At 49.8% G+C, this 24472-nt stretch overlaps 2 protein-coding genes and 2 long non-coding RNA genes across 6 annotated transcripts; 3 read left to right on the forward strand and 1 right to left on the reverse strand.

The window, feature by feature from the left end:
• Positions 1–475: 475 nt before the first annotated feature.
• HOXD9 (homeobox D9) lies at positions 476–4772 on the forward strand. Its single transcript, XM_084797998.1, has 2 exons — positions 476–3366; positions 3702–4772. Exons 1-2 carry the CDS (start codon positions 2586–2588, stop codon positions 3941–3943), a joined length of 1023 nt encoding a protein of 340 aa, XP_084654124.1. The 5' UTR covers positions 476–2585; the 3' UTR covers positions 3944–4772.
• A 5409-nt stretch (positions 4773–10181) lies between these two features.
• On the forward strand, positions 10182–12549 carry HOXD8 (homeobox D8). Of its 2 annotated transcripts, none has more exons than XM_084798907.1 (2): positions 10182–10766; positions 11141–12549. In XM_084798907.1, exons 1-2 carry the CDS (start codon positions 10184–10186, stop codon positions 11434–11436), a joined length of 879 nt encoding a protein of 292 aa, XP_084655033.1. In that variant the 5' UTR covers positions 10182–10183; the 3' UTR covers positions 11437–12549. The 2 variants fall into 2 exon arrangements, with proteins under 2 accessions (XP_084655033.1, XP_084655034.1); XM_084798908.1 differs by having other exon boundaries at positions 11144–12549.
• Positions 12550–13072: 523 nt separating this feature from the next.
• LOC311606253 lies at positions 13073–16670 on the reverse strand. 2 transcript variants are annotated; one of them, XR_014782271.1, is made up of 4 exons: positions 16541–16646; positions 14800–14889; positions 14487–14653; positions 13073–13289 (listed from the first exon to the last, which is right to left on the reverse strand). It is a non-coding gene; the product is annotated as an uncharacterized lncRNA (long non-coding RNA). The 2 variants fall into 2 exon arrangements; XR_014782270.1 differs by lacking the exon at positions 14800–14889 and having other exon boundaries at positions 16541–16670.
• LOC311606252 lies at positions 16397–20164 on the forward strand. Its single transcript, XR_014782269.1, has 2 exons — positions 16397–16892; positions 20006–20164. It is a non-coding gene; the product is annotated as an uncharacterized lncRNA (long non-coding RNA).
• The last annotated feature ends 4308 nt before the right edge of the window (positions 20165–24472 follow it).

The raw sequence follows: 24472 nt of genomic DNA on the forward strand, positions 1-24472 counted from the left end.
TGGTTTGGGTTTTTTTTCTTTCAGCTCCCCATTTGTGTGCTTTCTTCCCTTTGGTTTTGGCTCTGTTATATTTAATGCTTTCAGTGAGCTCTTGATGACTTCTGGCTGGGGAACCCATCTTCAGGGGCTAGGTTGGAACTAGTATGGCCCACCTGGGACCAGCCTGGCCCCCATTGCAGGAGCAAGCACCAGCTTAGCATGGCACCGGATCCAAGTGTGTCTCCCCCTTTTCCTCCTTCCATCCTCCCAAGCTCAAGACAACCAGGCCCAGCGAAGCCAAGGTTGGGTGAGTTTTCCCATGTTCCTTTACATTGGTTCCATCCTGAAAGGGAGTAATATTCAGCCATCACCTTTCAGAGGCCCACATACATTTTTAAAGGGGGAAAATGGAAATATTCTCCCCAGCCACATCTCTCACTGTTTAATTACAAAATGCTTATTGCAACCATTGTATCTGAGCAGCCAGGTGACTACTGCAAGCATTTGCAAATGAACATGTTTTTCCAACAAGTCTGTCCAATGGACCTTCTACACACATAGGTTGGAAAATTCAAATCAGCCTCTGCAGAATCTGTACCATTGAGGCCAGATTCATCTAATAATGTCAGGAAAAGGAGAAGAGGTTCTCATGGGAATAGATGAGTAAACTCATTGCCCCTGGTCCGGCCTGTGGTTTTAACTCATCTCCAAAGAGTTTCACAAAACAGGATTTTTAAAAAAAATTAAGAACGGGCTTTCCCCCTTCCTCAAAGAACAGCCCATTTAGGCTCTCTGAGCGTCAGAGCCCCCCAGCCCTCCAGACAACCTTTGGGATGCGTAGCATTTATTGTTTTAAACTTCCTCCCCCAAACTGCAAATCCTCCCAAGTTCCAAATCAGATCCCTTTAGGGACATATTTCCTGGAGCTGGTAGAGAGAGGAGGTGTCTGATTCAATACTAGCTTGAGAGGACTGGACTAAATTTGCCCTTCACTTACCTTGAATGGGCAAAAGAAGTAGAGCAATTTTAACCTCTGCGTTTCTCTCAGCGATGTGGGGAGCGCCATTAGCTGTTGATAGGGGGAAACCTGTGCTACAGGCAAGGGCCAGGCCCCTGAAACAAAATCAGAAAGCCATTGGTAAAGGCAATCAATCAGGTCCTAAGTAGCCATTTGCCCCCTTTCTTTCCGGAGCTGGAGGTGGGCTGTGAGCCCTCCAAGGGTGCACTGGGCAACTTGTAGAGCAAGGAATATGCCCTCTCAGCCGCCGGCGCCGGCGCCCGGCTTTTGTCTCGACTCCCAGCCGGGCTTTGTACCATGGATTTGGGAGTGACAATGGGCATTTCTCTCAGATTCAAGGCTGCCGGGCCTTACCTCGATAGGCAAAGGGGGAAATTGGAAAGGGAGTGGCTCGAGGACCTGTCCTTTCATCTGGATTTTGAAGACATCTTCAGAATCCGTTTGCAGGCCTCTCAGTGTGAAAGGCTTGCAGAGGCCCTGCCCCTGGAGATGCGCTTCCCAGAGGCCTCACTGAGGCAGGGCTAATGCGGCCAGTGAGAACCAGCCTCCTGGCGTTTGGGTTTTTCCCTTTGTGGCATGTTTTCTTCCAGGGCCATTCCAGAAGGCTGGGGAAAAGATGGAGGCATCTATTGGCTCCTTGAGACTTCAGTGCTCACCACCCATCCGAAGGCAGAGAGAGGCCGCCCTTGCAGAGGCCGTGCTGAGCTGGACCAGGCCCGGGAGTCCGGTTGGGTTGCCCCAGCTCACCCCTTGGACCTGGGGCGTGTGCCTAGCCTAACGTCGAGGGTATACGTGTGGCTGCACGGGGAGTGTGTGAATGTGGTAGAAGGAGGGGCCCTCCTAGCTGCTCCATCCGTCCGTTTTATTAGGGACACATTAATCTATAATCAAATACACCTCATAAAATTTTTATTGAAAGGCATAATATCATTACAGAGGTCTTCCACCTGTTTTAAACAACACGACAAGCTGTGAGAGAGCGTGTGTGGGTATGTGTGGGGAGGGGTGGGTTTAGGTAAGAAAAGAGGCAAGGGAAGAACAACTCCCCTTGGGCGCCAGGGGGCCCGCCCTAAAAGGCCCGCCTGCCTGAGGCCGCACTGGGCCGGGAGCCTCCAACTGCTCCCGGCTTTAGATAAACACCTATGTCTGTGCCCTGGAAGCCCGACCCGCGGCTCAGAGCCCAGGAGTCCAAGAGCCAGAGCCCGGGAGGAGATGGCAGGACCCAGAGCCGCAAGAAGAGATGAACAAATAGTCCCCAGCGCCTCCTGCGGCCGCATTTAGGCCTGTGGTCTCGGCTGCCACCCGGGCGGGCTGAGCCGGGCTTGGCCGGGCTGGCTGGCTCGTGGACCTGGGCCCGAGAGCTCTAATTGCAACGCTCCTGATGATGATGATTTTTTTTTTTTTAAATCACAGCAGCCCCCAGTTTAGCGGACTGATTTACTCCGGGTATTGGTAAATATGATCACGTGGGCCGCGCGACCAATGGTGGTGGCTGCAGCCTGCGAACTAGTCGGCGGCTTGGGCGCCGGCGAGGAGCGGCTCGGCGGCGGGCAGTGTAACCTTGGGTGGGAGCGCGCGGCGCCTCAACATGTCGTCCAGTGGCACCCTCAGCAACTACTACGTGGACTCGCTCATAGGCCATGAGGGCGACGAGGTGTTCGCAGCGCGCTTTGGGCCACCAGGGCCAGGGACCCAGGGCCGGCCCACAGGTGTGGCTGATGGCCCGGCCACCGCCGCCGAGTTCGCCTCGTGTAGTTTTGCCCCCAAATCGTCCGTGTTCTCCGCCTCGTGGTCCGCGGTGGCCGCCCAGCCCCCAGCGGCGGCGACGATGAGCGGCCTGTACCACCCGTACGTGTCCCCGCCGCCCCTGGCCTCCGCCGAGCCTGGCCGCTACGTGCGCTCCTGGATGGAGCCGCTGCCGGGCTTCTCCGGCGGCACGAGTGGCGGCGGTGGCAGTGGTGGCGGTGGTGGCGGAGGCCCGGGTCCCGTTTCCAGCCCCAGCGGCCCAGCCAACGGGCGCCACTACGGGATTAAGCCTGAAACCGGAGCGGCCCCGGCTCCCGCCGCAGCCTCCACCTCCTCCTCCACCTCCTCGTCCTCCTCCTCCTCCAAACGGACTGAGTGCTCCGTGGCCCGAGAGTCCCAGGGGAGCGGCGGCCCAGAATTCCCGTGCAACTCGTTCCTGCGGGACAAGGCGGCGGCGGCGGCGGCGGCGGGAGGGAACGGGCCCGGGGTGGGAATCGGGACCGGGCCAGGGGCGGGAGGCTCGTCCGAGCCCTCAGCTTGCAGCGATCACTCGAGCCCGGGCTGCCCGCTGAAGGAGGAGGAGAAGCAGCAGCCGCAGCCGCCGCAGCAGCAACTTGACCCAAGTAAGTGCAAAAGAAATTGCCCCCTGATTTATTGCTGAAACCTGTAAGGCTCGAATGTGCAAAACTGATAGTTTTACTAACCTATAAAAACGTCTAGACGCCAACCCAAGCCTAGGCGAGCAACACGCACCCATAAAAAACTTCCCATAACCACCTACCTTGGGCGCGCGGTTTGTACGGTAAACAGAGCGCGGGCATTAAGGCTTTTTATGATAATTCCCCCAAGTTGTGAAAAGCGTCCATCCTTGGTGAAATTAATTTAACGACCTCTCTTCCCCACCCTGTCGTCTCTCCCTGTTTCCCCTCCGCCCCTCGCCTCCCTGTCTTCTTCCTAGACAACCCCGCAGCGAACTGGATCCATGCTCGCTCAACCCGGAAAAAGCGCTGTCCCTACACCAAATACCAGACGCTAGAGCTGGAGAAAGAATTCCTTTTCAACATGTACCTCACCCGGGACCGGCGCTACGAGGTGGCTAGGATTCTGAACCTTACAGAGAGACAAGTCAAAATCTGGTTCCAGAACCGTAGAATGAAAATGAAAAAGATGACCAAGGAGAAATGTCCCAAAGGAGACTGACCCAGTGCGGTCCTGGCCTGCAGCGCTCAAAGGCGGCGTGTTTTGTTTTTGTTTTCGTTCTTTGTGGGTGCTTGATTCAGAAACTCTGCAGCGACTTGGACCTTTCTTCTTCTTCTTCTTCTTCTTCTTCTTCTTCTTCTTCTTCTTCTTCTTCTTCTTCTTCTTCTTCTTCGTAGAAGTGACTGTGTGGTTGGTCTCTGTGCGTTGTCTGGGGGACACTGTATTTGCTCGCATATGTACTGGAGAAACCAAGTGGTTTTGGATTTTTGTCTTATCCCATCCGCCCCCCCCCCCACTTTCCTACTCCGTTGTTTCCTTGGGAAGTGCTATATTTTGTGAGTGCACGCAGGCTTCATGAAGCCCTCTCCTGTGTAAATGCCCCTCATGTCTCTGAAAAGTGCTGTAGTTTAGTCTTACCCCATCCGGCCTCCCAAACAGGGCCAACTATCCAATTCCGAGACTCTGAAAGCCGAGGGAAACTGTGGGACACCCCCACCCCACCCCATGCTCTCCCGTACCAAACCCAACCCAGCTGCTCACCGCAGGAAATCCCCTGTCTTCGGGGAGCCCACGGGCTGATTTCCAGAGAGGCCTACTAAGAAGTCCTGGGCCCTGGGGCGCGGCGGGGGGCTTGGGGGCGGGGAGGGCGAGGAAGGCTTAGTTCACCGAGCTCAGGAGGAACTGCTTTCTCCCGGGGAGGGCTGGGCTCCCTTGGGCGGCCTCGGGTGGTGACCCTCCATATCCCTGCCTGAGGACCATTTGTAAAGGTTACCACTTCCAACAAATAAATGCTGATCTGAGCAAATGGAGCCCAGCCTCTGGCCCTGAACGTTGTGTTGTCTGCTCTCTGTATCTTTGCAAAAATAACATGGTCATCAGACTGTCCCATCCTAAGAAGGGACAACATTGTTATAGGTTCGAGGCCTAGGACGTGAAGCGTCTCTGAGGCACCTTGGAACTTCCCACCTGGCATAGTTTTGGAAGATCTCTTGGCATTCCTGCTGCCAGGGTCACAATGAACTCTGGTGCCATAGGTGAGCCTTTCTGCAGAGGCTCTGGTGCCAGGAACTAGGCACCCTTCTGCTCAGGCTTTGACACACCGCACTGCTGGCTTACTTCTGGAGATCCAGACTCCAACTCCCCACCCCCCACCCCCATCTCCAAACAAGGGAAAAGGTAAACCTGCACTCGGGAGTAACTCCCCCAGGCCTGCGAGGCTGGCTGGCTCCGGGAGGTCCTAGGCGGTTAGGCAGTCAGCTTTTACCCCTCCCCATCAAAGTGACCTTAGCGGATCAAAATGGTCAAGGCACTCCTCCCGTGCCCTCATCCTGCCGCCCCCTCCCCTCGGACCAGCTTCTGTGTGTGTTTTGCCCCCAGCTTGGCCCTCTGAGGCCGCATTGAGAGGCTAAAATGAAGGTCATTGTGAGGGTTCAGGCGGATCACTGGCTTTGCAGGCCCTAGAGGAGGCCGCGGCGGCGCCGGACAGCCTGGGTTGGGCGGAAGGCGGGGGCGAGGATAGAGATCTTGGGGATCCTGGTGAAAGAGGGGGACTCCAAGAAAAAGCAGATGGGGCCTGGGAGGGAGAGCCAAGGCCCAGATCCGGCCGAAGGTGCTGCATCCCCCGCCCCTTAGGCCAGGCGGATACCTACAGCTCTTTGAAAACAGGAAGAGCCAAGGTGTCATAAAGCCATCGAGCCGGCGAGACGTCTGGAGGTAATGAGTTTACGACAGGCCAGGCGCTTCGCTTTGAAACCATCTCATTTTGATGTTTGTGGGAGGAAAGGAAAAATGCAGACAAAACTGGGTCTTAAAATCTGGACAATAAAATATAAACAAGACTTGGACCAAGAAAGAAGGTTCGTGGAAGCCTCCCGCCCCCCAGTGAGGTATGATCATCCAGAAAAGAAAAATGAGAGGTGATATATTCCTGATTTTTAAAAATGGGGCGTGACGTTGGAGGTGGTCTACGGCCGGTGGCTCTTTAATATTTTGACTGTGGCCATGATCTATCTGGTTCTTTTAAAAAGAAAAAATAAGACATTAATGACACCACCTTGTTACTTGAAATGGGGCACGGAGGCGGTAGGGGTGGCTAGTGATCTTGGACCATTTACTGAAGCCAGCATCTCCTATAATTATGTCTTGTGGAGAAAAGGGGTGTTACACGCCTCTTCACTGGTCCTCCACTCCAAATTCCCAGCAAAAAAAATATGGCAATGTGTTCACTTATTACAGATACAGTCATTACTGCTAAACTCACAGGAAACATTTCTGAAAAGGGGAGTCAGAAACAGAAATTAATTTAGCAAGAAACAAACTGATTTGGTAATATTTGTATTTTTAAAAAATAAATTAACCGCGTATCCAATTCAGTTCAGTCTGTCACTTGTACAATTTAAAATTTCTCATTTATTGTCTGGAAAATTTGAATAAACATAAGCCCAACAGGGACTTTCCAGACAGGCACCCAAGATGCAGCAAAAAGCTTTTAATTTGATTTTAATCCGCCCCAAATTATCCTGCTTAATGGGCACAGAACATTAAAATTAGAAAGTTGAATTAGCAAATACTCATGATTTAATGTCGAGAGTAACAGATTTTAAGAGAAAAACAATAACATTTGCTTCAAGAAAAAAAGTTAACCGTCAAAGTGCCTGGTTTCTTTGGAGGGGAAAAGTCTCAACAATAAATATTTTTTAAAGTTTTGGTTGTTCTTAAGCCCAGCTTTTCCTATAATTGTGCCTACAAAGCACAGCTGGGGAGATTACAGACTGGGTGACTTGCGGTGTCTGGCAAAAGACCTACTGGAAGCTTTTGGCAAACGTACTGCTTGCAAGCTCTTGTGAACACAAATGAGAATTTCCTCTGCATTCAGGAGCCCCTGTTTGCTGCACTTGACTTGTTGACAGTCAAGGAGATGAAGCCTTATTAGTGTCAGCGGTCCAAGCCCAAGTCAAACTAAAGAATTAAGATTAGAATTGGTTTGAGGCAAATGAAAGGGAAATCAAACTGGGTTGGCGTGTGACGGCATTTGGCCACTAGAGAGCGCTGTTGCTCCACTTTCTGATGTGTAAAGCTCGCGTTGCAGTGGAGGAAGGTTTTGATTAAAAATATTTACAATCTTACTTTTAATCTTAAATTAGGATAAATTTAACAAAAATAAACAACGTGAACTATTAAATTCTCAAGGCGTGCTTGCTAGGCACAAAATTTTGGCTCAGTCAGCATTTCAGAAAATCTGGACCATTGTGCAGAAACTATGAAACATTAAGTTAATGCATTCCATCAAAACAGAAATGTGTAAAAGCACAGATATTTCCAAAGTTAACTGCGCTCTTCTTCTTTTTGGCTAACAAACGTAATGCTTAAATAAAATTGGGGGGGAAAGCAGATTATTTTGTCATCAGAGGAAATGTGCTGTAGTGTTATTAAAATAGGCCTGAATATATAGACGTGAGGGCCATGTTCATGGAGCACCTTTTGTATAGACAGAGTTTTAAAACGTGTCCTGTGTTACCGAGATCGGGATGCTTGATTCTTTGACCCATTCCACTTCCAAACTCATTAATTTACTCAGTGTCCAAATATACCCAAGTTCCCATGAACACCCACACAAAACAGTGGAATAAAAAAGGCAAGTTTATTTAGCTCCAAGTCTTTATTGGGGGAAAAATCCTTTAATCGCATATTTGCAGGACCGAAGTTCAAACCCTTAATAGTCAGAATCAATTGTTACACCTCGCATTTGAAGGATACTTGGGAGAAAACCCAAAACAAAATAATAAAATAGCCTTGCCCTTGACCACCCCCAATAACAATTCTCCCATACTCTCTAATATAAATTTTAATAACACACGCCTTTATCATCTCCAGATCCATCCGTGATTTATTTACTTCTACCACTTTCAGCCATTTCTTGTAGAAATAATTGAGTTGGGCATTACTAGTGAATATGCCTTATTTATAAAAAGCGAGATTCAGTCCAGTCGGACTGATCCCGTCCACATGGGCTGAACAAGCCCACAATGAGTGGTAGGTAGTTAAAGTCTCTGGCCTGCTGCATCTTTGAGTCCATCTGGGTTTTTAGGCATTTGTATTTGGCAGTGGAAAGTCAGCAGGGCGTGATTTAGTGTAAGCTGGAGAGCCTTTGGTGAGCTGGGGTGAATCTTCAAAGTCTGGCCTCAAGATCAGTGGACCTGGTGCCCTTCAGACACCGGATTATCATAAAGAGTTCAGTACCTAAAGCGGGGGGTGGGGAGGGAAGGAGACAGGAAAGAGAGGGGACACACACACACACACACACACACACACACACAGAGAGAGAGAGAGAGAGAGAGAGAGAGAGAGAGAGAGAGAGAGAGGAGAATATATATTTCCACCCTAGCAGGCCTTGTGGAAATGAGATGTACATTTACCCATTCAAACAAGAAAAAAGAAAAAGATGAAAGTATGTGGGGGGAAGAGCAAGCGGTTGTAGGTGTAAAGCTGCGCAGCTTTGCCTGGCTGCCACAGTAAGGGCATTGCCCAACCCCCAAAACAAGAAGAACCATAGACTTCCGCAGACGACTCTGAGTCCCTTCCTTAACGCTCACAAACCAGGCGCTAGCGAACCTTGTTTTCATTGCCGCTCGGGAAAACCGAGGTGAAGCTAAGGCCTGTATCCAGTCTCGGTAGTTATTTCACAGATTTGGTGTGTGAGCTCAAGTCGTTAAGGCGAGCGCAGGGAGGGCCTGCCTGCGGCTGCCTGGAACCGGCGGGATCCGAATGCAGGCTGGGGAACTCGAATGCCGGCCCCCCTCCTTGGGGGCCACAGTCTAATAAGTCCTTTGGGTGCCTGGGTTGGAACCCCGGAGCCCGGCGCCCTGCTCTAGGAAAAGCCACCCACCCTGACTTGAGTCTTCCATCCCCCTGGGAACGTTTCTGCCCGCTCTTCTCTCCATGCCCTCGGCGACGCTAACGTCCCTTCCCCCTTCTCTAGCCTCCCCCCACCCCCTTGTGCCCAACACTGACGTCTATCAAGGGTGAAATGATGGAAACTATATTCATGGGCATGATTTCCATTAATATCAATTAACCTGGGAGCCTCAGCCAGGCATGCAGTGCGTCAAGGGTAAATGTACATCTCATTTCCACAAGGCCTGCTCGGCTGGAAAAAGCAGGACTTTGATTTGCTTTGATAAGGCCAGGATTTGGAGGCTGGGTTGTAGCTTTTAATCAAAACCACTAAGGTAGGCCCAAACAAATGCAAGGACCAATCCTTCAACCTCGTCCGTCCACGTTCAAAAATGAAAAAAAAAAAAAAAAAAGGCCATGGCCAGTCTCTACTGGGCAGTTCCAGAGGAGCGGTGGGGAGAGATCGTTTGCTCCGCAGCCTCCTGGGAGTGACCTCCCTGCCTGCCCCAAGGCTAAGGTTCGGCCGCGCCCCTTCTCCGCGGGCCCGGGGGCCCCCCTACGAGCCCTTGGCAGTGCGGCTTTATGGGCCCCCCTTTAAGGCTGGCGGAGGCATCCCGGGGCCGGCGTGAGGCGTCCCGTCCGGTGCTGAGGCCGCTTCGCCACCGGCCGGATCCCTCCGCGCGGTTATCTCGCCCCCATCTCGCTCCCTCTCCTCGCAGTGGCGGGGTGCGAAAATGCCTCGCCGGCGCGCACCGGGGCGGCAGCCTCGGCGGCGGCGGCGACAGCGCTGGGAGGGGGCGGCGGGGGGAGGGCTGAGGTGAGAGGTGGCACCGGGCAGAGGGTGTGTTTTCTTTTTCGTTTCCCTGCCGAGCGGGGGGCTCGTGAACCCAAAGCCTAAAGCGTCTCCCCGTGGGCCGCGCGCACTCTTTTCCTCGTCCCGGTGCGCTAGGGGCTGCCCGGCGCGGGAGAGGAAACTGGAGGCCGCGGGGCAGGTCCCGCGGGCGTCGGCGATTATATTGCGGCCCAGCAGGCGCGCGCCGGGAGAGGCCCGGAGGGCGATCGGCGGCGGCGGCGGCGGCGCGCGGGGGCGGGCGAGGCCGTGCGGCCCGCGAGGGAGGCGGCGCGAGGTCCAGACGGAGGCCCGAGAGCCCGGCATGAGCGCCTAGCGGCCGGACGGCCCGGCCAGAGGGGAAAGCGCGCGCCGGGGCGGGCGGGCGGCGACGAGGCCCGGCGGCCCCCGCGGCTCGAGCAGCCGCCCCAGAGGCCCCCGCGGCAACGCGGCCAAGCCCAGGCGCGCCCCACACCGGCTCCACGCCGCCCGCCCGCCCGCCCGTAGCCGCCGCCCCGATGAGCTCGTACTTCGTGAACCCGCTGTACTCCAAGTACAAGGCGGCGGCCGCAGCGGCGGCGGCGGCGGCGGCGGCAGCGGCGGGCGAGGCCATCAATCCCACTTACTACGACTGTCATTTCGCGCCCGAGGTCAGCGGCCGCCACGCCGCCGCCCTGCAGCTCTATGGCAACAGCGCCGCCGGTTTCCCGCACGCGACCCCGCAGGCGCACGCGCACCCGCACCCGTCGCCGCCGCCCGGGTGCGGCGGAGGGGGCGGCCCGGGCCCCGGCCAGGACTACTACCACGCCGGCGCCGGCAGCCCGGTCGCTGCCTACCAGGCCGCCCCACCTCCTCCTCCGCACCCTCCGCCTCCGCCGCCGCCGCCTCCCCCCTGCGGCGGGATTGCCTGTCACGGGGAGCCCGCGAAGTTTTACGGATACGATAACTTACAGAGACAGCCGATTTTTACGACCCAGCAAGAGGCCGAGCTGGTACAATATCCTGACTGTAAATCGTCCAGTGGTAATATTGGCGAGGACCCAGACCACTTAAATCAGAGCTCGTCTCCTTCTCAAATGTTTCCCTGGATGAGACCACAAGGTTGGGATGCGCTTTTTTTTTTTTTTTAAGGAGGGGAGAAAGGGAGAAATCTGCTTTCATCTCACGTTCTAGCTTTAAAACTCCCCTGTCCTTTCCCTGTCCCCCTCCGTTTCCGTCTTGTGTAGCCACTGTGGCTCTTGTACGTACATTAATACAGACTTTAAAAATATATATAAAATGACAGGCACAGAATAATTGTGAAGACCTTGTCACTGCTTCTCTTGCCTGCACACCCTATATCTGTATCAGAATTAAAGACCACTGTGTATTTCACCTCTCTCCAGCCGCATTCAGAGACATCAACCATTAAAAACAAAAAACAACGTTGATTTTCCTTCCCCTCCTTTTTTTTTGTTGTTGTTTTTTTTAATCAGCAGCTCCAGGTAGACGAAGAGGAAGACAAACCTACAGTCGCTTCCAAACCCTAGAATTGGAAAAGGAATTCCTTTTTAACCCTTATCTGACCAGGAAGAGAAGAATCGAGGTCTCCCATACCCTGGCGCTCACGGAGAGACAGGTAAAAATCTGGTTCCAGAACAGGAGAATGAAATGGAAAAAAGAAAACAACAGAGACAAGTTTCCCGCGTCCAGGCCAGAGGCGAAGGACGGAGAACCCAAAAAGGAAGCGCCAGAGCCGCAGGAAGACGGAGCCGAAGGCCCCGCAAATTAACTTCTACCTTTAAATTTGTACCACAGACTGTTAGGACTAATGATCAGTGTATGCTGGTGAACGCCACCTTTTCTCCCCCCTCTTCTTTTTTTGGGAAAGAACTTTGCCTGTGTTTCAAGCTACCTTAATGTCACTGCTCTTGAGGTTTCTGCGCTTTGAAAGGGATTTGGGTGTTAAAAAAAAAGTTTGTAGTATTGCATCGTGCCAGTCCTTGAGCTGTCCTATAGAAGGGTAATTTGATACCGACCTTGTAGCTATATTTTTATAATGGTAATTTTTAACGTCTGAGCTGGTGATTTGCCTCAACAACGTAAACTTCCTAATGATCAGCACTAAATGATTGACTATAAAATGCTTTATTAATCAGACAAGTGCACTTGAACATTTTAAATCTTTATGGTGAGTAAATTAGTAAATTAAAAGAAATCTATTAATATTTTTAAAATTATGCCTGCAGAATATTTACTTTATTATTTGATAAATGAATTATTTATATTGTTTCTTTCTGCTTTTATAACGATGGTTCAGGTGTCTTCTGGTTTACTTCCAGGTTCCTTTTAGCTTTTCGTAAATGTCTGTCAGGGAAGAGTCTGGGCTAAATATTGGAAAAGCACATTAGCTGAAAAGTGCAATGTACTGTCCAGGTCCTCTGCTTGCTTAAACTTGGGAGAGTGCCGTGCCAGTGACAGGACTTTAAGGGTAATGTCAAAATCGACTAAGTGTCGATTTTAGTGTTTTTGTAGTCCATACAAATTATGGCAATTGAATAATCTAGGTAATTAATACTTGAAAACTAATTGCAATATTTTCACTAATTATTCACTCTGGCAAGTGGCCTTGCTTTCATTTTGAACCCTCGCTTGTAATCACCTGGCATTTCTACATCTCTATGCTCTGTGTTTCTGCTTTTGCAAGTAGGTGCCATATTTATTGTATTATCTTAGCACTCTTGCATGCTCCTTTTAAGGCAGCTTGCTGTGTTCATCTCAGATGTTGGCTGGTACGTCCATCCTATGCTGTTGTGCAGGAGCCCCGAGTGTAAACGCAGAAACTCCGAGTGCAAACAACTGCTCCAGAGCATAGCTCCTTAATAAAGAAATGTACCTCCTCATATAGCAGAGCTAATATTTTTGAGCGCCGAAACCACCATACTGCCCAGTCACAAACAGTGACCAGGGCTCCCATGAAGGCAGTGACTTGCTCAAACCTTCTATTTGATAAGCGGGTGTGGGTTATATATTTCCCAAGCAGCAGCAGCAGCAGCAGCAGCAGCAGCAGCAAATGATGGTCTGGGGGCCTCCTCCTAGAGTGGGTTGACTATACACACTTCTTTCATTAAATAATTCTGGCATGATACTGTGACAGCTTTGAACTTCAAAAGGATCCAAGTCAAGTCATCCTAGGCCTGATGGCCTGGAGCCTAGGCTGTACCACAGCTTAACTCCATAGAGTCCTTGTGGAAGGCAGGGTTTGGCGTCTATTATTAACAGGATATCCACTTCCCATGTGGGGCTACTCCTGCAGCTGCCCTTTTATATGGGGGAGGGGGAGAAAAAGGGAAGGGGAGAAGAAATTCAAGTAAAGCATCATTTCTCATGGGAAAAAAAATGGACCTGAGAACCGGCTGCTTTCTCTAGCCACATTTACTTTTATTGTTAATTTCCAGAATGGTTTCTATTACATCAATAAGAAGAGTCTTTAGCTTTGGGCCAGGTTCACTGCCGGGTTGGTGGGCCGTTTGTCTGCCATCTTGTGTGATAGCAGTAAGAATGGAAGTGGCTGGGTTAGAGGCAAGTCACCACCTGGCTCTCTATCCACCCAGGGACGAGGCTGGCGCTGTGGCATTTGTTAACCTAAGCCCGGAAAGACAACTTAAGTCAGGAGTGGCCAAGGCTTAAACATTTGTACAGAGGAGACAGCTGCAAAGGCCTGCGCTGGATTTGGGGGCTTTTGCCCTTGTGTATTGCCTCAACCAACGACTTCCTTTACTGTCTGGAAGAGAGCAGGGATGCCTCAGGCAGACAGCCTAGTTGAGAAGCAGCCTTAGGCATAAACTACCTGAAGACCAGAGCTGGCTGAACTCCAACTGCTTGTGACTTAAGGATCTCTTTAAAATTTGCTATCTCTGGGGCCGGAAAGATGACCCAGCAGATAAGAACACTTGCTGCTCTTGCAGAAGACCAGGGTTTGATTCTCAGCACCCACGTGGCGGCTCACAACCACCCATAACTCCAACTCCAGCGAATCTATTGTACATGCTAGCAAAAACACTTATACACATAAAATAAAATAAATTTAAAAATTAAAATAAATTTAAAAATTGCTATCTCCAACTCAAGAATGCTTCCCCAAACATCACTCTTCAAACTATGGTATTTGGGGAGATTCGATTAGGAAAAGTACCTGTTAAGTGCACGAGTGGGAATAAGAATCAAGGATTAAAAACAGGTAAATGTGCCGTGGTGTCTTTGACATTCTGCAATGGATACTGCTCTGGACATGCACCTTTGCTCACACTGGCCCCTAAACTGGTAAATCCTTGCTCGTGTATAGAATATTGCAATAGCATGTTTTGAGATCATACATTTGCACACACGCAGATTTAAGCATGAAGTGTTAGTAGTAAATGTAGAAATGGATATTTCCTTCTGCAGCTATGGAAGAATATAGGTCTCCAAGTAAAGATCCTGCCCCATCCCTCTCTTCCCCGCCTTCACTGTGGTTAGATGCCCCCTCCCCCCCATGATTGTATCTCAGTAGGATACCACACAGGATGCTTTTCTGATTGCTGCAGATTTGTAAACAGTGAAGCATTGCATCAAGAAGCAAACTTTTCTTTTCTATGCATACATTTACATAAATCTTCAGAGAACCTTTTTGCAAACCCAAGTGGAGCTTTCTGTCCTAAAAATAGACTTAGGTCTGTAAATGACTAGAGAAAAATCAAGACACCCCCACCCTCCATGTTAACACCGGCTAAAAAAGAAAAGCCATCTGAGTGACTAGACAATGCAGGAGCCAGAAACACAAAAAGAGGGTGTGGTTCTTACTCCTTGTTAGAGAGAAGTCAGCTCAAGGATACCATTTTGCGTTCCACAGCACACTGCTTGCCTCTGCACAGCAGACAAGCAGTGCAACATGGCTGCTTCTTCTGTGCAGTCTCTCTTCAGCCCTCATTCCCCAAGCTGAAAAGGCAGGTGGCAATCTCTGCTTTTATCTGGGTTAAGGGAGATGACACAGAGGCAGATTGAGATTAGTTTGCAGAATGCTTTACAGGTGAACAATCTCTTTACCCAGTTCCCTGTGTGTAGAACACTGTAAAATGTTCTGAGCCAGGCAATGAACAGCAGCTTGCCCATTTACTTGTGCAATAACATCGTTAATTCACTACATAAGAATTCACATCCAGCGTCTGTCCTCCTTATTTTTGGCGTTTGCTGAATCCTTGGATATCTAGAGGTGGAAAGGGGAAGAGAGAAAAACATTTTAATGGAATAGCAAAATTAGGACCCACTGGCCTTTTCAAGCAGTAAGAATTTTGTTGACAGATGGTGGCAGAAGCTCTTTAATTAAAATTATCCAAGGTCACCAGAATTTCTCTTGGGATACAAATAGCCTGTACAGAAGGATGCTTTATATTTCCTACTTAAATAAGCTTATTTCCACTATTCACTTACAGGGTGTAAAGATGTTTCTGGCAAAGAACTTAAACGTTTAATGGAGATTCTTAGAAGCATCTTGCTAGAATGCTCTGAAAAGACTGAGCAGGGCAGGGTAATGACCCCTTTCAGGCGGGCACTGAAAACTGCCTGGCAGTGTTCATGAGGGAATGCTGGAGGCCAGCCAGGACGCTGACGTTCAAGAGGAGCTCGACAGAGAAGTTCCACTGACTGACAATGCAAAGGAGACAGGACTCCAACCTTTGAAAGGGAGAAAAAAATCCCTATATTGTTCTTTTCCTCTCCAGAGCTGCTGCACTGAGCAGATTTCAATGGTCAAATGTCGGGGGCAGGGGCTGGGATGGTCGAACGAAGAGCTCAGGGGATCAAAATTGAATTCCACAAGAAGCAAGAATTTATCTTAAGACCTAAAGTGAGGGATTTGGTGGTGGTGAGGGGGTGCCTGTTCTTGTGGTGAGAGATAAACAACCAACCAACCAACCAAACAACCGTGGTTACTCAAGCTGGTATTTAGAAGAAGGAGACAGGTATCTAAAACTATTTATGGCTTTGGGATGGGTGCTTGCTTTCTCACCACAGAAACCCGAAGGAGAAGGGAGGGACCCCAATTTCGGCTGGAGCCAAGAGAGAGATGAGAGTGTGCTCTCTTGGCCTGTGCAGCTCAGTTTCCCGAGCAAGATATTTGGATATGGCTGTCCTGATAAAAACTGAGAGCGCCTGGTTTTCCTTCTGGACAAGTGTTTTTGTGAGGGAGAGGAGGAGAGAAGCTTAAGTGACAAGCGTGGGGGGAGACGTGGGACTGGGGGAGGCGCTGTGGGGATGACATCTCCAGAACACCGCCTGCGCACATTTTCCTCCCACATGGCGGCCAATTGTACAGAGGTTTTGAGCCAAACAAAACAAAAATGCCCAGTAATTCCTAGAAAAGGTGTGTGTGTATGAGAGAGAGAGAGGAGGCAGGAGGGAGAGAAGAGGAGGAGGAGGAGGAGGAGAGAGAGAGAGAGAGAGAGAGAGAGAGAGAGAGAGAGAGAGAACAGAGAACAGAGAGAGAGGAAAAGGGACTACAAGGGGAAAGGAAAGAAGAAAGAAAGAAAGAAAGAAAGAAAGAAAGAAAGAAAGAAAGAAAGGAGGGGTAGTAAGGGGAGAGAGGGAGAGAGGAGAGTGATGAGAGAAAGAGGAGAGGAAAAACATGGCGCTCGCGAGCTGTATGTGCAAAATCCGCAAGGAATTGCAGTAAATTCCTTTTTGTTTGAAGAAAATTTACAACTTGGTAATAGACCTTTTTATGACCTATTTGCGGTCGTCATTGGCTGCGGCTGGTCATGTGCAGGCGCCGCTCGCCTTCACGGCCCTTTTCCTGATTTCCCAGGCGAATTTGCCCCCGCATTCTGCTTTCCCAGAGCCTCACCCCCTCTTTTCCTAACCTTTGTCTCTGCAGAGGTGGGCTCCAGTCGCCGGCTGCGGAATTGCGGGTCCGCAGCGGCCTGGGCTCCCGCCGTGACTTCACGGCAGCTCGCCCCAGGTCGCTAGCTCGGCGGCCTCCGAGCCAGCAGGGAGCCCGGAAGGAGCCCGAGGCGTCGAGCCCCCAGCCAGACTCACACTCCTACGGGGAGCCGACCGCCTGCTTCCCCGAGGCGACCCCGGCCGTGCGCTTCCCACCCGGTCCCTCCATCAACATGAGCCCAAACCTGCCACGGAGAGTGGGAGCAGCCGGGCAGCGCCGGATGGATTCCAGTCGCCGCCCGGGCCGCCCGCCTGAAGCTCGGCACCCTCCGGGTAAGAGCCGCCCTCCTTGAGCCTAAGCTGCCTGCGACAGAGCCTCGGGCAATGGGTGCCACCTTCCCGGCTCCCTACGTTACCTAAGAACCTGGGGATTGCTCCCTGGTCCCCATCCCTAATGTACGTCCCTTGGGACTCTAGGTGAGGTCTTGTTGGGCTCAGAAGTGCATAGGGGACTCCAAGGTTTGCCTCTAGAGATCCCTTGACTTGGGAACTCGCGATTCCGGAGCCCCCTTCCCCCACTCCTGAATCTGCCTTGGGAAGCCTGGAAGGCTCCTGAAAATCTCTGCTTGGTTGGGGGTGGGGGAGTCAATAAAGCTTTCCTATAGTATAGAATGCTGAGCTTCGGTGGCCAAGGTTACCTTAGGTTAACAGGTGTTTTTCCGAGGGTTGGGACGTGGGTGGGGGGTGGGGCGGATTCTGGTACTCAGGATGTGTTTCATGAGTGAGGCCAATTTTTAGGGTTTATAGTTTATTGGGCCTTGTGTACGAAGTGTATGAAGTATTTTGGTTATTTTACAACGTTTCTCTAATTCTTGGGGGGCGGGGAATTGGTAATAACCCACGCTAGGTTCCTCGTACATTCGATAATGTGTCAGGTAAATTTGGACTATTTTATGTCACAAAATGGATGTTTGTCATGGGAAGTGATGTCAGTAAATCTGGAGCAGGTTTTAGGGTAAACCCAATAGATATTTGAGAAATGTAAGGCATTTCTATGTTCAAACATCTCGTGTGTTTCTCATTTGTCAGAGTAGTGAAAGAGTAGATAATTTTGCTTTACAAAGGCGTTGTAGTATTTTTTTTCCTACTTAGGAAAAAAAAAGCCACACAGCAATATTTCCCCTATTTTGAAACTACTGAACCAAAACACACAGGAAAAGAAAAAAAGAAAAAAAAACTTTCCATAACATAATGTTTTCACACACACATCGCCAACATTTTGGATGATGTTTAACAATGCATTTTGCAATCCCTATTTCCTGTTCCTTCAGGAACACATAAGGGGAGCATTGGAACCGTAGACAGTCTGCCGCATTGCGCATAAGATCAGCACATGGTGGTGGGGGCTGTAGTCCCCAAAGTGCCTACCCGCAAATCCTTATTGTTTGCCCAAATATTGCAGTATAACAGTGTTGGGTATACAAATATTTGTGAACAAAAGGTGGTATGTTTGCTATTGTTGTTTTTAAAAGTATTTTTAGTAATTAAGGATGCATTCTCGTTTCAAAATGGAGGGCTAGTTGATGTCTGCAGAATCGAATTGAACTGGGTCGGTAAATCTGAGTGCTCGATGACTCTGGAGTGGGATTTTTTTTTTAATTTGGAGTTTCTGTATCTCCTAAGCAGTCCCCCTTTACCCAAGGATGACACTGAGATCATTGGTGTGCGGAAGCTGTCTCTCCTGGAAAGCAGTCCCCATGAGGTTGTTGAAGCTGTGTGGGGCTAAGGCTGGGTGGGGCTGGGTGGGGCTGGGAGTGGACTTGATGTTCTGGTGGCTAAGGTAGGTTTGGGCTTTCAGCAGCTTCTTCTTGGGTTTGGTTGGCCCAGCCTGCCACAGTGACTGAAATGGTTCTGATGACATGGAGGAAGCACAGAGATGGAGACCCAGGGAGTCTTTGTAAGCTTCATGGTAGCTTATTGGAAAGAAGTGGTTGGTTGCATCTTGAGAAATAAATATTTGACAAGTCAACACATTTTCTCTGCAAGGAAAGGCTAAGAGACTGGCACTGCCATAACTGCCTTCATTGTCTCTGTGAGCCTAACCAAAAAAAAAAAAATTAAAATTAAAAATGGAAAGAAAACAGAGTGAAAAAGAAACGAAATTTTAAAATATTCAGAGCCTACAAGCTCGGAAGTTTGTGGGCACAACTCCCAGGTGTAAACTTCTATTTATAGACTTGGGAGCCAGTGTCCTGGCCTTGGTGTCTTCTGGTGTGGACATGGGCTCAGGGTGCAGTCTCTGGGAAAGCCAGGATTAAAGACCAAGGTTCACTATTACAAATGTAGCCAAGAAAAGGGGTTAAAAACCAACCGTCGTTTTCCTTCCATATTTTTCTACAAATACGTATATTTTGCCAGAATTCTGTTTTCTGAGCCTGAGAGGCAGGGGAAACTGGAACAAAGACAGTATTTCACCCTGGGCTGGCAGGCAGCTGTTAGAGGTATTTACGGCCTTGTCGCAGTGCGGCGGCCCAGTGAGGGTATGTGGGGGCACAGGAAGCCGTGGAGAGGCAACCAAGAACTCTCGGAATTCCGATTTAATTCCAATTTAGGTGCACTTTTTCGCAAATGATAAAAATAGATACCATTGTTTCAAAGGAAAGTATCCCCTAGACTTGGTAGTTTTGCAAAAACAAAAACAAAAACAAAAGAAAGAAAGAAAGCTCTCTGAACGCAGGGTGATGTTTCCCTTTCCCCACTAGTAGACGACCCAGGGGAAGCTGTACCCCAGATGTGAAAATTCTGATCTGAAAGACAGCACTTAGGAGTGTTCATGAGCAACATGGAGATTTTGTTGATTTGACAGAACCAGACTAAGAAACTAGAAAGATTGGTTGAGGCGTTAATTCAGATTTTCCCGAAAAAGAAAACTACATTTCTTGCCTCTTTTAGATAGGATTTTCAAGTTCCTCTACAGCCAGGCGCTGGAGTAGTAGCGTAGTGGAGCCCAGGCCACCGTGTTTGAGGCGGGCATTGCTGAGAACCTCCGCAGTGCGGGGCTGCGCAAGTCCAGCGCATGTGCAGTGAAATAGCCCAGCCCAGAGATTAAAGCAGCACTGTAAAGATGGGGGGAGGGGGCGATAACAAGATCTCTTACCCCTCCCTGAGGATTTGCAGCTCATCTTTTCTTCCAGCCTTTCATCTAAAGATAGCCAAAAACTTTACTCTTGACAACATTAATTTCAATCTAGACGTCCCCACCCCAGTGTGTTTGTACGTTGGAAACAGGTTGCAAATATAAGCTAGTAGTAAATTTTTTTTCTTTTCCAGAGAGAGAAAGAGAGAGAGAGAGACAGAGACAGAGACACAGAAAGAGACAGAAAAGGAGGCAGGGAAGGAGGGAGAGAAACAGAAACTCTCTGAGAAAAGCAGATTTTTTTTTTCAGGCTGGTGCTGCTTGCTCTGAGAAAGGCCTTTCTTCCTGGCACCCGTTCAAACTGCCAAACTTTGGGCCAGCCGTTCTTCCCGGATCTCGTTACGCCAGCACATCACGGCCTAATACTCAGGCCCAGCAGAAAGCAATCAAGTAAATAAATAAATAAATAGGCAGACTGGAGGATTTTCCTGTCTCCCCTAATCAATAAGAGATGCACACTTCTGGGTCACAAGCTTGTTGTCTGAGCCAGAGGTGGGGCTATGAGAGCTAGCCTCAAGGACTTTTGGACTCCTTTTGCCTCTGCCTTTTGCCTCTGCAGTGGATGCGGCAGGACCAACTTCTGATCCCCGCCCCCCCCCACCCCCCACCCCCGCCCCACACCACCCCCAACCCCAGAAAGGAAGTGCCTGGTCTTGGCTTTCCAGGGCTGGTGGTGTCCCTATTCGGCTGGTTGGAGCTTTGTCCAGGAGGAGGCGCTGTAGGACAAGCGTCTTGCTGGCTTGGCTGATGCCGCAGATGCCCTGGGCGGGAGGGGAAGGGGAGGACACAAGGGCCACGCCTTCCTCTACCCCGCCCTCCACCTCAGCTCACACAAGGCGGGTGGTGGTCGCTTTATCTGCAGGCTGCCTGCAGCAGAGGCAGCTCCGAGGTCCTCGGAGCCTGAAGACTGATTCTGGGGTGAAAGGCCACTTTGTTCCCCTCGCCTACCCAGAGGGGGCGTGAGGGGTGCACTCTCTCCTCTAGGAGCTGGCAACCAGGATCTTGTGGTGGTACAAGCTGCTCTTAAACCACAAGACCCCTGAACAGCCCCAGTTCCTGCCTTTCACTTGCCCCAAATTCCTAGTACCCTGAATAGGCAACTTGGGAAGGCACAGAATGGGTGGAACCCCTTTCTGGCAAGACAACTGACTCCCTTCCGCTTATTTAGAACAGGGCCTGGGCCCTGGGACACCCTTTTCACTCTCTCAATGCAAGTCTGGGGAAATCCCACAGCTTGAGAATCATGCTGATGTGCACAACTAAGACTGTCCTCAACATCGCTGCCCCACCACCGCTGTGTGCGTCAACTCTCTCAGCCGTACTCTTGTCCCCTAGCAAGGTCTCCCCCTTCACTACTCAAGGGCAGTTCTCCAGAAAGGCCCGAGCCTAGAGGTCTGGATAAATGAGGTTTCTAGGTTCCATCCCAAGCACACTGAATTCCAATGTCAAGACTCAGTATCCAGGCACCTTGAAAACACCCTCCCCAAGGCAACAGGGATGTGTCCCTAGGTTTGAGAGGCATAGGTCAAGGATTGCTCCTGCTTAGCTGTTTTGTTCTCCTGATGCTGAGTCTCTCCTCTATGTCTACACTGGGCATGCCCAGAGCCCATGGAGCTACAATCATGACTGTCTGTTTTGGTTTTAAGTTATGTGTGCACTATTGGTGAGTAATTTCTTCCATTTTATGGTTGAAATTACAGGGTCTATGCATTCCTCATGTTGGACTTGGAGAGTTCAAAGATGGTTGATTCTAAGCTAAGTTCAGGATTAATTGGATTCAAATCCATACTCTACCACTTAGTTGCTCTGTGACATTAGGCAAGCAAGACAAAATATCTAAGTGTGTTTCCTCTTTGAAAATAGGAATAAGCCTGATGTGGAGGCGCACGCCTTTAATCCCAGCACTCAGGAGGCAGAAGCAGGCAGATCGCTGATCGCTGTGAGTTTGAGGCCAGCCTGGTCTACAAAGTGAGTCTAGGACTGCCAAGGCTACACAGAGAAACCCTGTCTCGAAAAACCAAAAAAAAAAAAAGCCAAAAAAACAAAACAAAACAAAAAAACCCCAAAACAACCAAATAAACCCAAAACAAACAAACAAACAAACAAACAACAACAACAAAAAGTAGGAATGATAAGGGTTTTTGCCTTTTTTAAAAGACAAGTTATTATTATGTTACTAGACTGGCGTTGGACTTAAGGCAGTCTTTCTGTTCCACTCTCTTGGGGACCATGATAACAGGCTTGAGCCCACTACACGGGTCTTGATATTTTTACTTTCATGTTACTGTCATATTGAGCACAGACTAGCTATGTTGGCTATACTTACTAGCTAAGTGCTTAAAATGGTGATTTGGCACATAAACATTTAACATTTGATCCTTAATATCATTGGCCCTGCTTTCTTATAAGTAAGACCGTGGCTTTCACTGGCAGAAGGGACTAACTGGTTTGCTCACTAAATCCTTAAATTCTATAGAGGATAAAAGAAACCTGAATTGGAAATGATGATGCATGAAGCTGAGGCAGGAGAATCAACATTTGAGTTTGAGGTCAGTTCGGGCTTCATATGGAGTTCAAACCCAGCCTAGACTACTTAGCAAGTCCCTGTCTCAACACAACACAACAGTAGAATAAAATAAATATTGGTCAGGTCCCAACAGCAATGGCCTCTTTGGCCTCAGAGTCCAGGACCTACACACATCAGGGTGCCACCCAGAAGGGAAGAACTGTCAGCTCCTTGGTAGGTGCCCTCACACTCCGCTGGCACATTTTGAGCTGCGCAGGAAGGCTTACAGCCTCTCCTGAGCTCAGGGTCAGCTCCTCCAGGCCATCCCAGCACCACTCTGTTCTCCTGGCAGTCATACCTATCCAGATGGGCCGTTCTCTAGGACAACCTAGGCTCCTGGAATGGAAACTAACAGAATGGAGTAGGAAGGCAAAAGAGCCAGGACCCTCCCCCTAGATTAACCTACCTGCACCTACAGCTAAACCCGAGACCCAACTTGGGCCAGAGTAATAGCAAGGTGTGTTTTAGGAAGGACTTATCCTTCAAGTTTTCAAAGGCCTTCCCATTTCTTTGAAACAAACAGAAAAACGAACCAACAAAAATCTGGAGACAGGATCCTGTTAGGAAGCTCAGACTTGTTACAAACTCTCAATCATTGTGTCCCAATGCCCCACACTGATTGTAGGTGTGTGCTACTGTGCCTGGCTGAAATGCCCCCCCCCTCTCTGAGTTAATACATTTTTTTTATGTGCATTAGTGTCAGATCCCTTGGAACTGGAGTTACAGACAGTTGTTAGCTGCCCTGTGGGTGCTGGGAGTTGAACCCGGGGCCTTTGGAAGAGCAGACAGTGCTCTTAAGCACTGAGCCACTTTTCCAGCCCTGAAACGCCTCTCTTTTATGAAGAACTTCCATAAACACCCGATTCAGGCTATAACCCACAGGTGCGTGCGCTCCCTGAGACTAGGTCCCCACCTCTTTCATCTCTGGCTTCCATGACTCTTGCTTACAGACTTTCCCCACCACCCTTTCCCAAGCTAAAGAGTCTGAGACAGACCACCTTCTGCCTCCAGCGGGGCTGCCCTGGAAGGTTTTGCCTGTAGCCTAAGGGAGCAACTCTACAAGCCATCCAATTCCCAGCCGCCTAGCCTAGCTCTCTAGCACTTAAATACCTTTCTTGGAACCACTAAAGCCTCTTTTAGCCTCTGACCCCAAGTCAGACATCCTGCCTTCAAGGTCCTTTTACAGGATGAGAGGTTCTTATCTTCTTCTACTGAGCGCCCTTTCCTTTAGCATCCTCTTTTCTTCTCAGAGGACTCGAAACTAATAAGTCACTCCATTGTGGAGGCAAGAACAACTCGGGTAGCACAGGGCCAGGTGGTCAAGATCACATTTCCCACTTGCTTGGGAATCCCTGTTCTGTTTTTCTCTGCCTCTAACCCGAGCCTGTGTCCTAAAGCACCAGTTCTGAGCAGGCTTTTTGTACCCTGTGTTTCTGGTCAGGGATTCACCCAAAGCTTTGCCCCTCTGTCCCAACTTGTTGTGCCAACATCTGTTTGATAGCTCAACATCTTCTCTAGGTAACAAGCCTCTTATTGAACCAACATTAGCATGATTTCCTTTAGGGTGTGCTGAAGGGTGACCTGCATTGTTCTTGAAATAGCTGATGCTGTCTTCTGGGACCTCCTCTCTTTCTTCTTCCTGGGAGCAGCTCTGGCATCTGGGTTGGGGAAGTCTTATAGGAGACTCTACATCATAGAAACCTACTGAAATTCTCAGGATTAGCTTCTTCTAGTTTACATGAGAAGTGGCAATACCCAGGTTCCTGGTTTACTAGCAAACTAATTCCGTAGAGTTTTGGGTGTTTTTGTTTTTATTTTTTGGTTTTGTTTTGTTTTTGGTTGTTGTTGGTTGGTTGGTTTTTTGTTTGTTTGTTGCTTGGGGTTTTCTTGTTGTTTTGTTTTTCGAGACAGGGATTGTCTGTGTAGCCCTGGCTGTCCTAGAACTCACTCTGTAGACCAGACTGGCTTCTGACTCACAGAGATCCACCTGCCTCTGCCTCCCAAGTGCTGGGATTAAAGGTGTGCACCACTACCACCTGGCTTCCACACAGATTTTAAAAGGAGGGCCACCCCCTTTTCCCTCTTCCTTGTTTGCTTGCAACTACTACCAAAGAGGACAGTCCTTGGAGGACAGGATGTGGGCTGGGGCTC

The sequence above is a fragment of the Acomys minous genome (genome assembly GCF_964271855.1).
Source record: "Acomys minous genome assembly, chromosome: 10".
Taxonomy (NCBI): domain Eukaryota; kingdom Metazoa; phylum Chordata; class Mammalia; order Rodentia; family Muridae; genus Acomys; species Acomys minous.

Bases quoted from the DNA above. Each gene is read 5' to 3' on its own strand.
- HOXD9 (XM_084797998.1), top strand. From the start codon at position 2,586: ATGTCGTCCAGTGGCACCCTCAGCAACTACTACGTGGACTCGCTCATA. The intron at 3,367-3,701 runs GTAAGTGCAAAA...TCTTCTTCCTAG, and splicing joins GCAGCAGCAACTTGACCCAA to ACAACCCCGCAGCGAACTGG.
- HOXD8 (XM_084798907.1), top strand. From the start codon at position 10,184: ATGAGCTCGTACTTCGTGAACCCGCTGTACTCCAAGTACAAGGCGGCG. The intron at 10,767-11,140 runs GTTGGGATGCGC...TTTTTTAATCAG, and splicing joins TCCCTGGATGAGACCACAAG to CAGCTCCAGGTAGACGAAGA.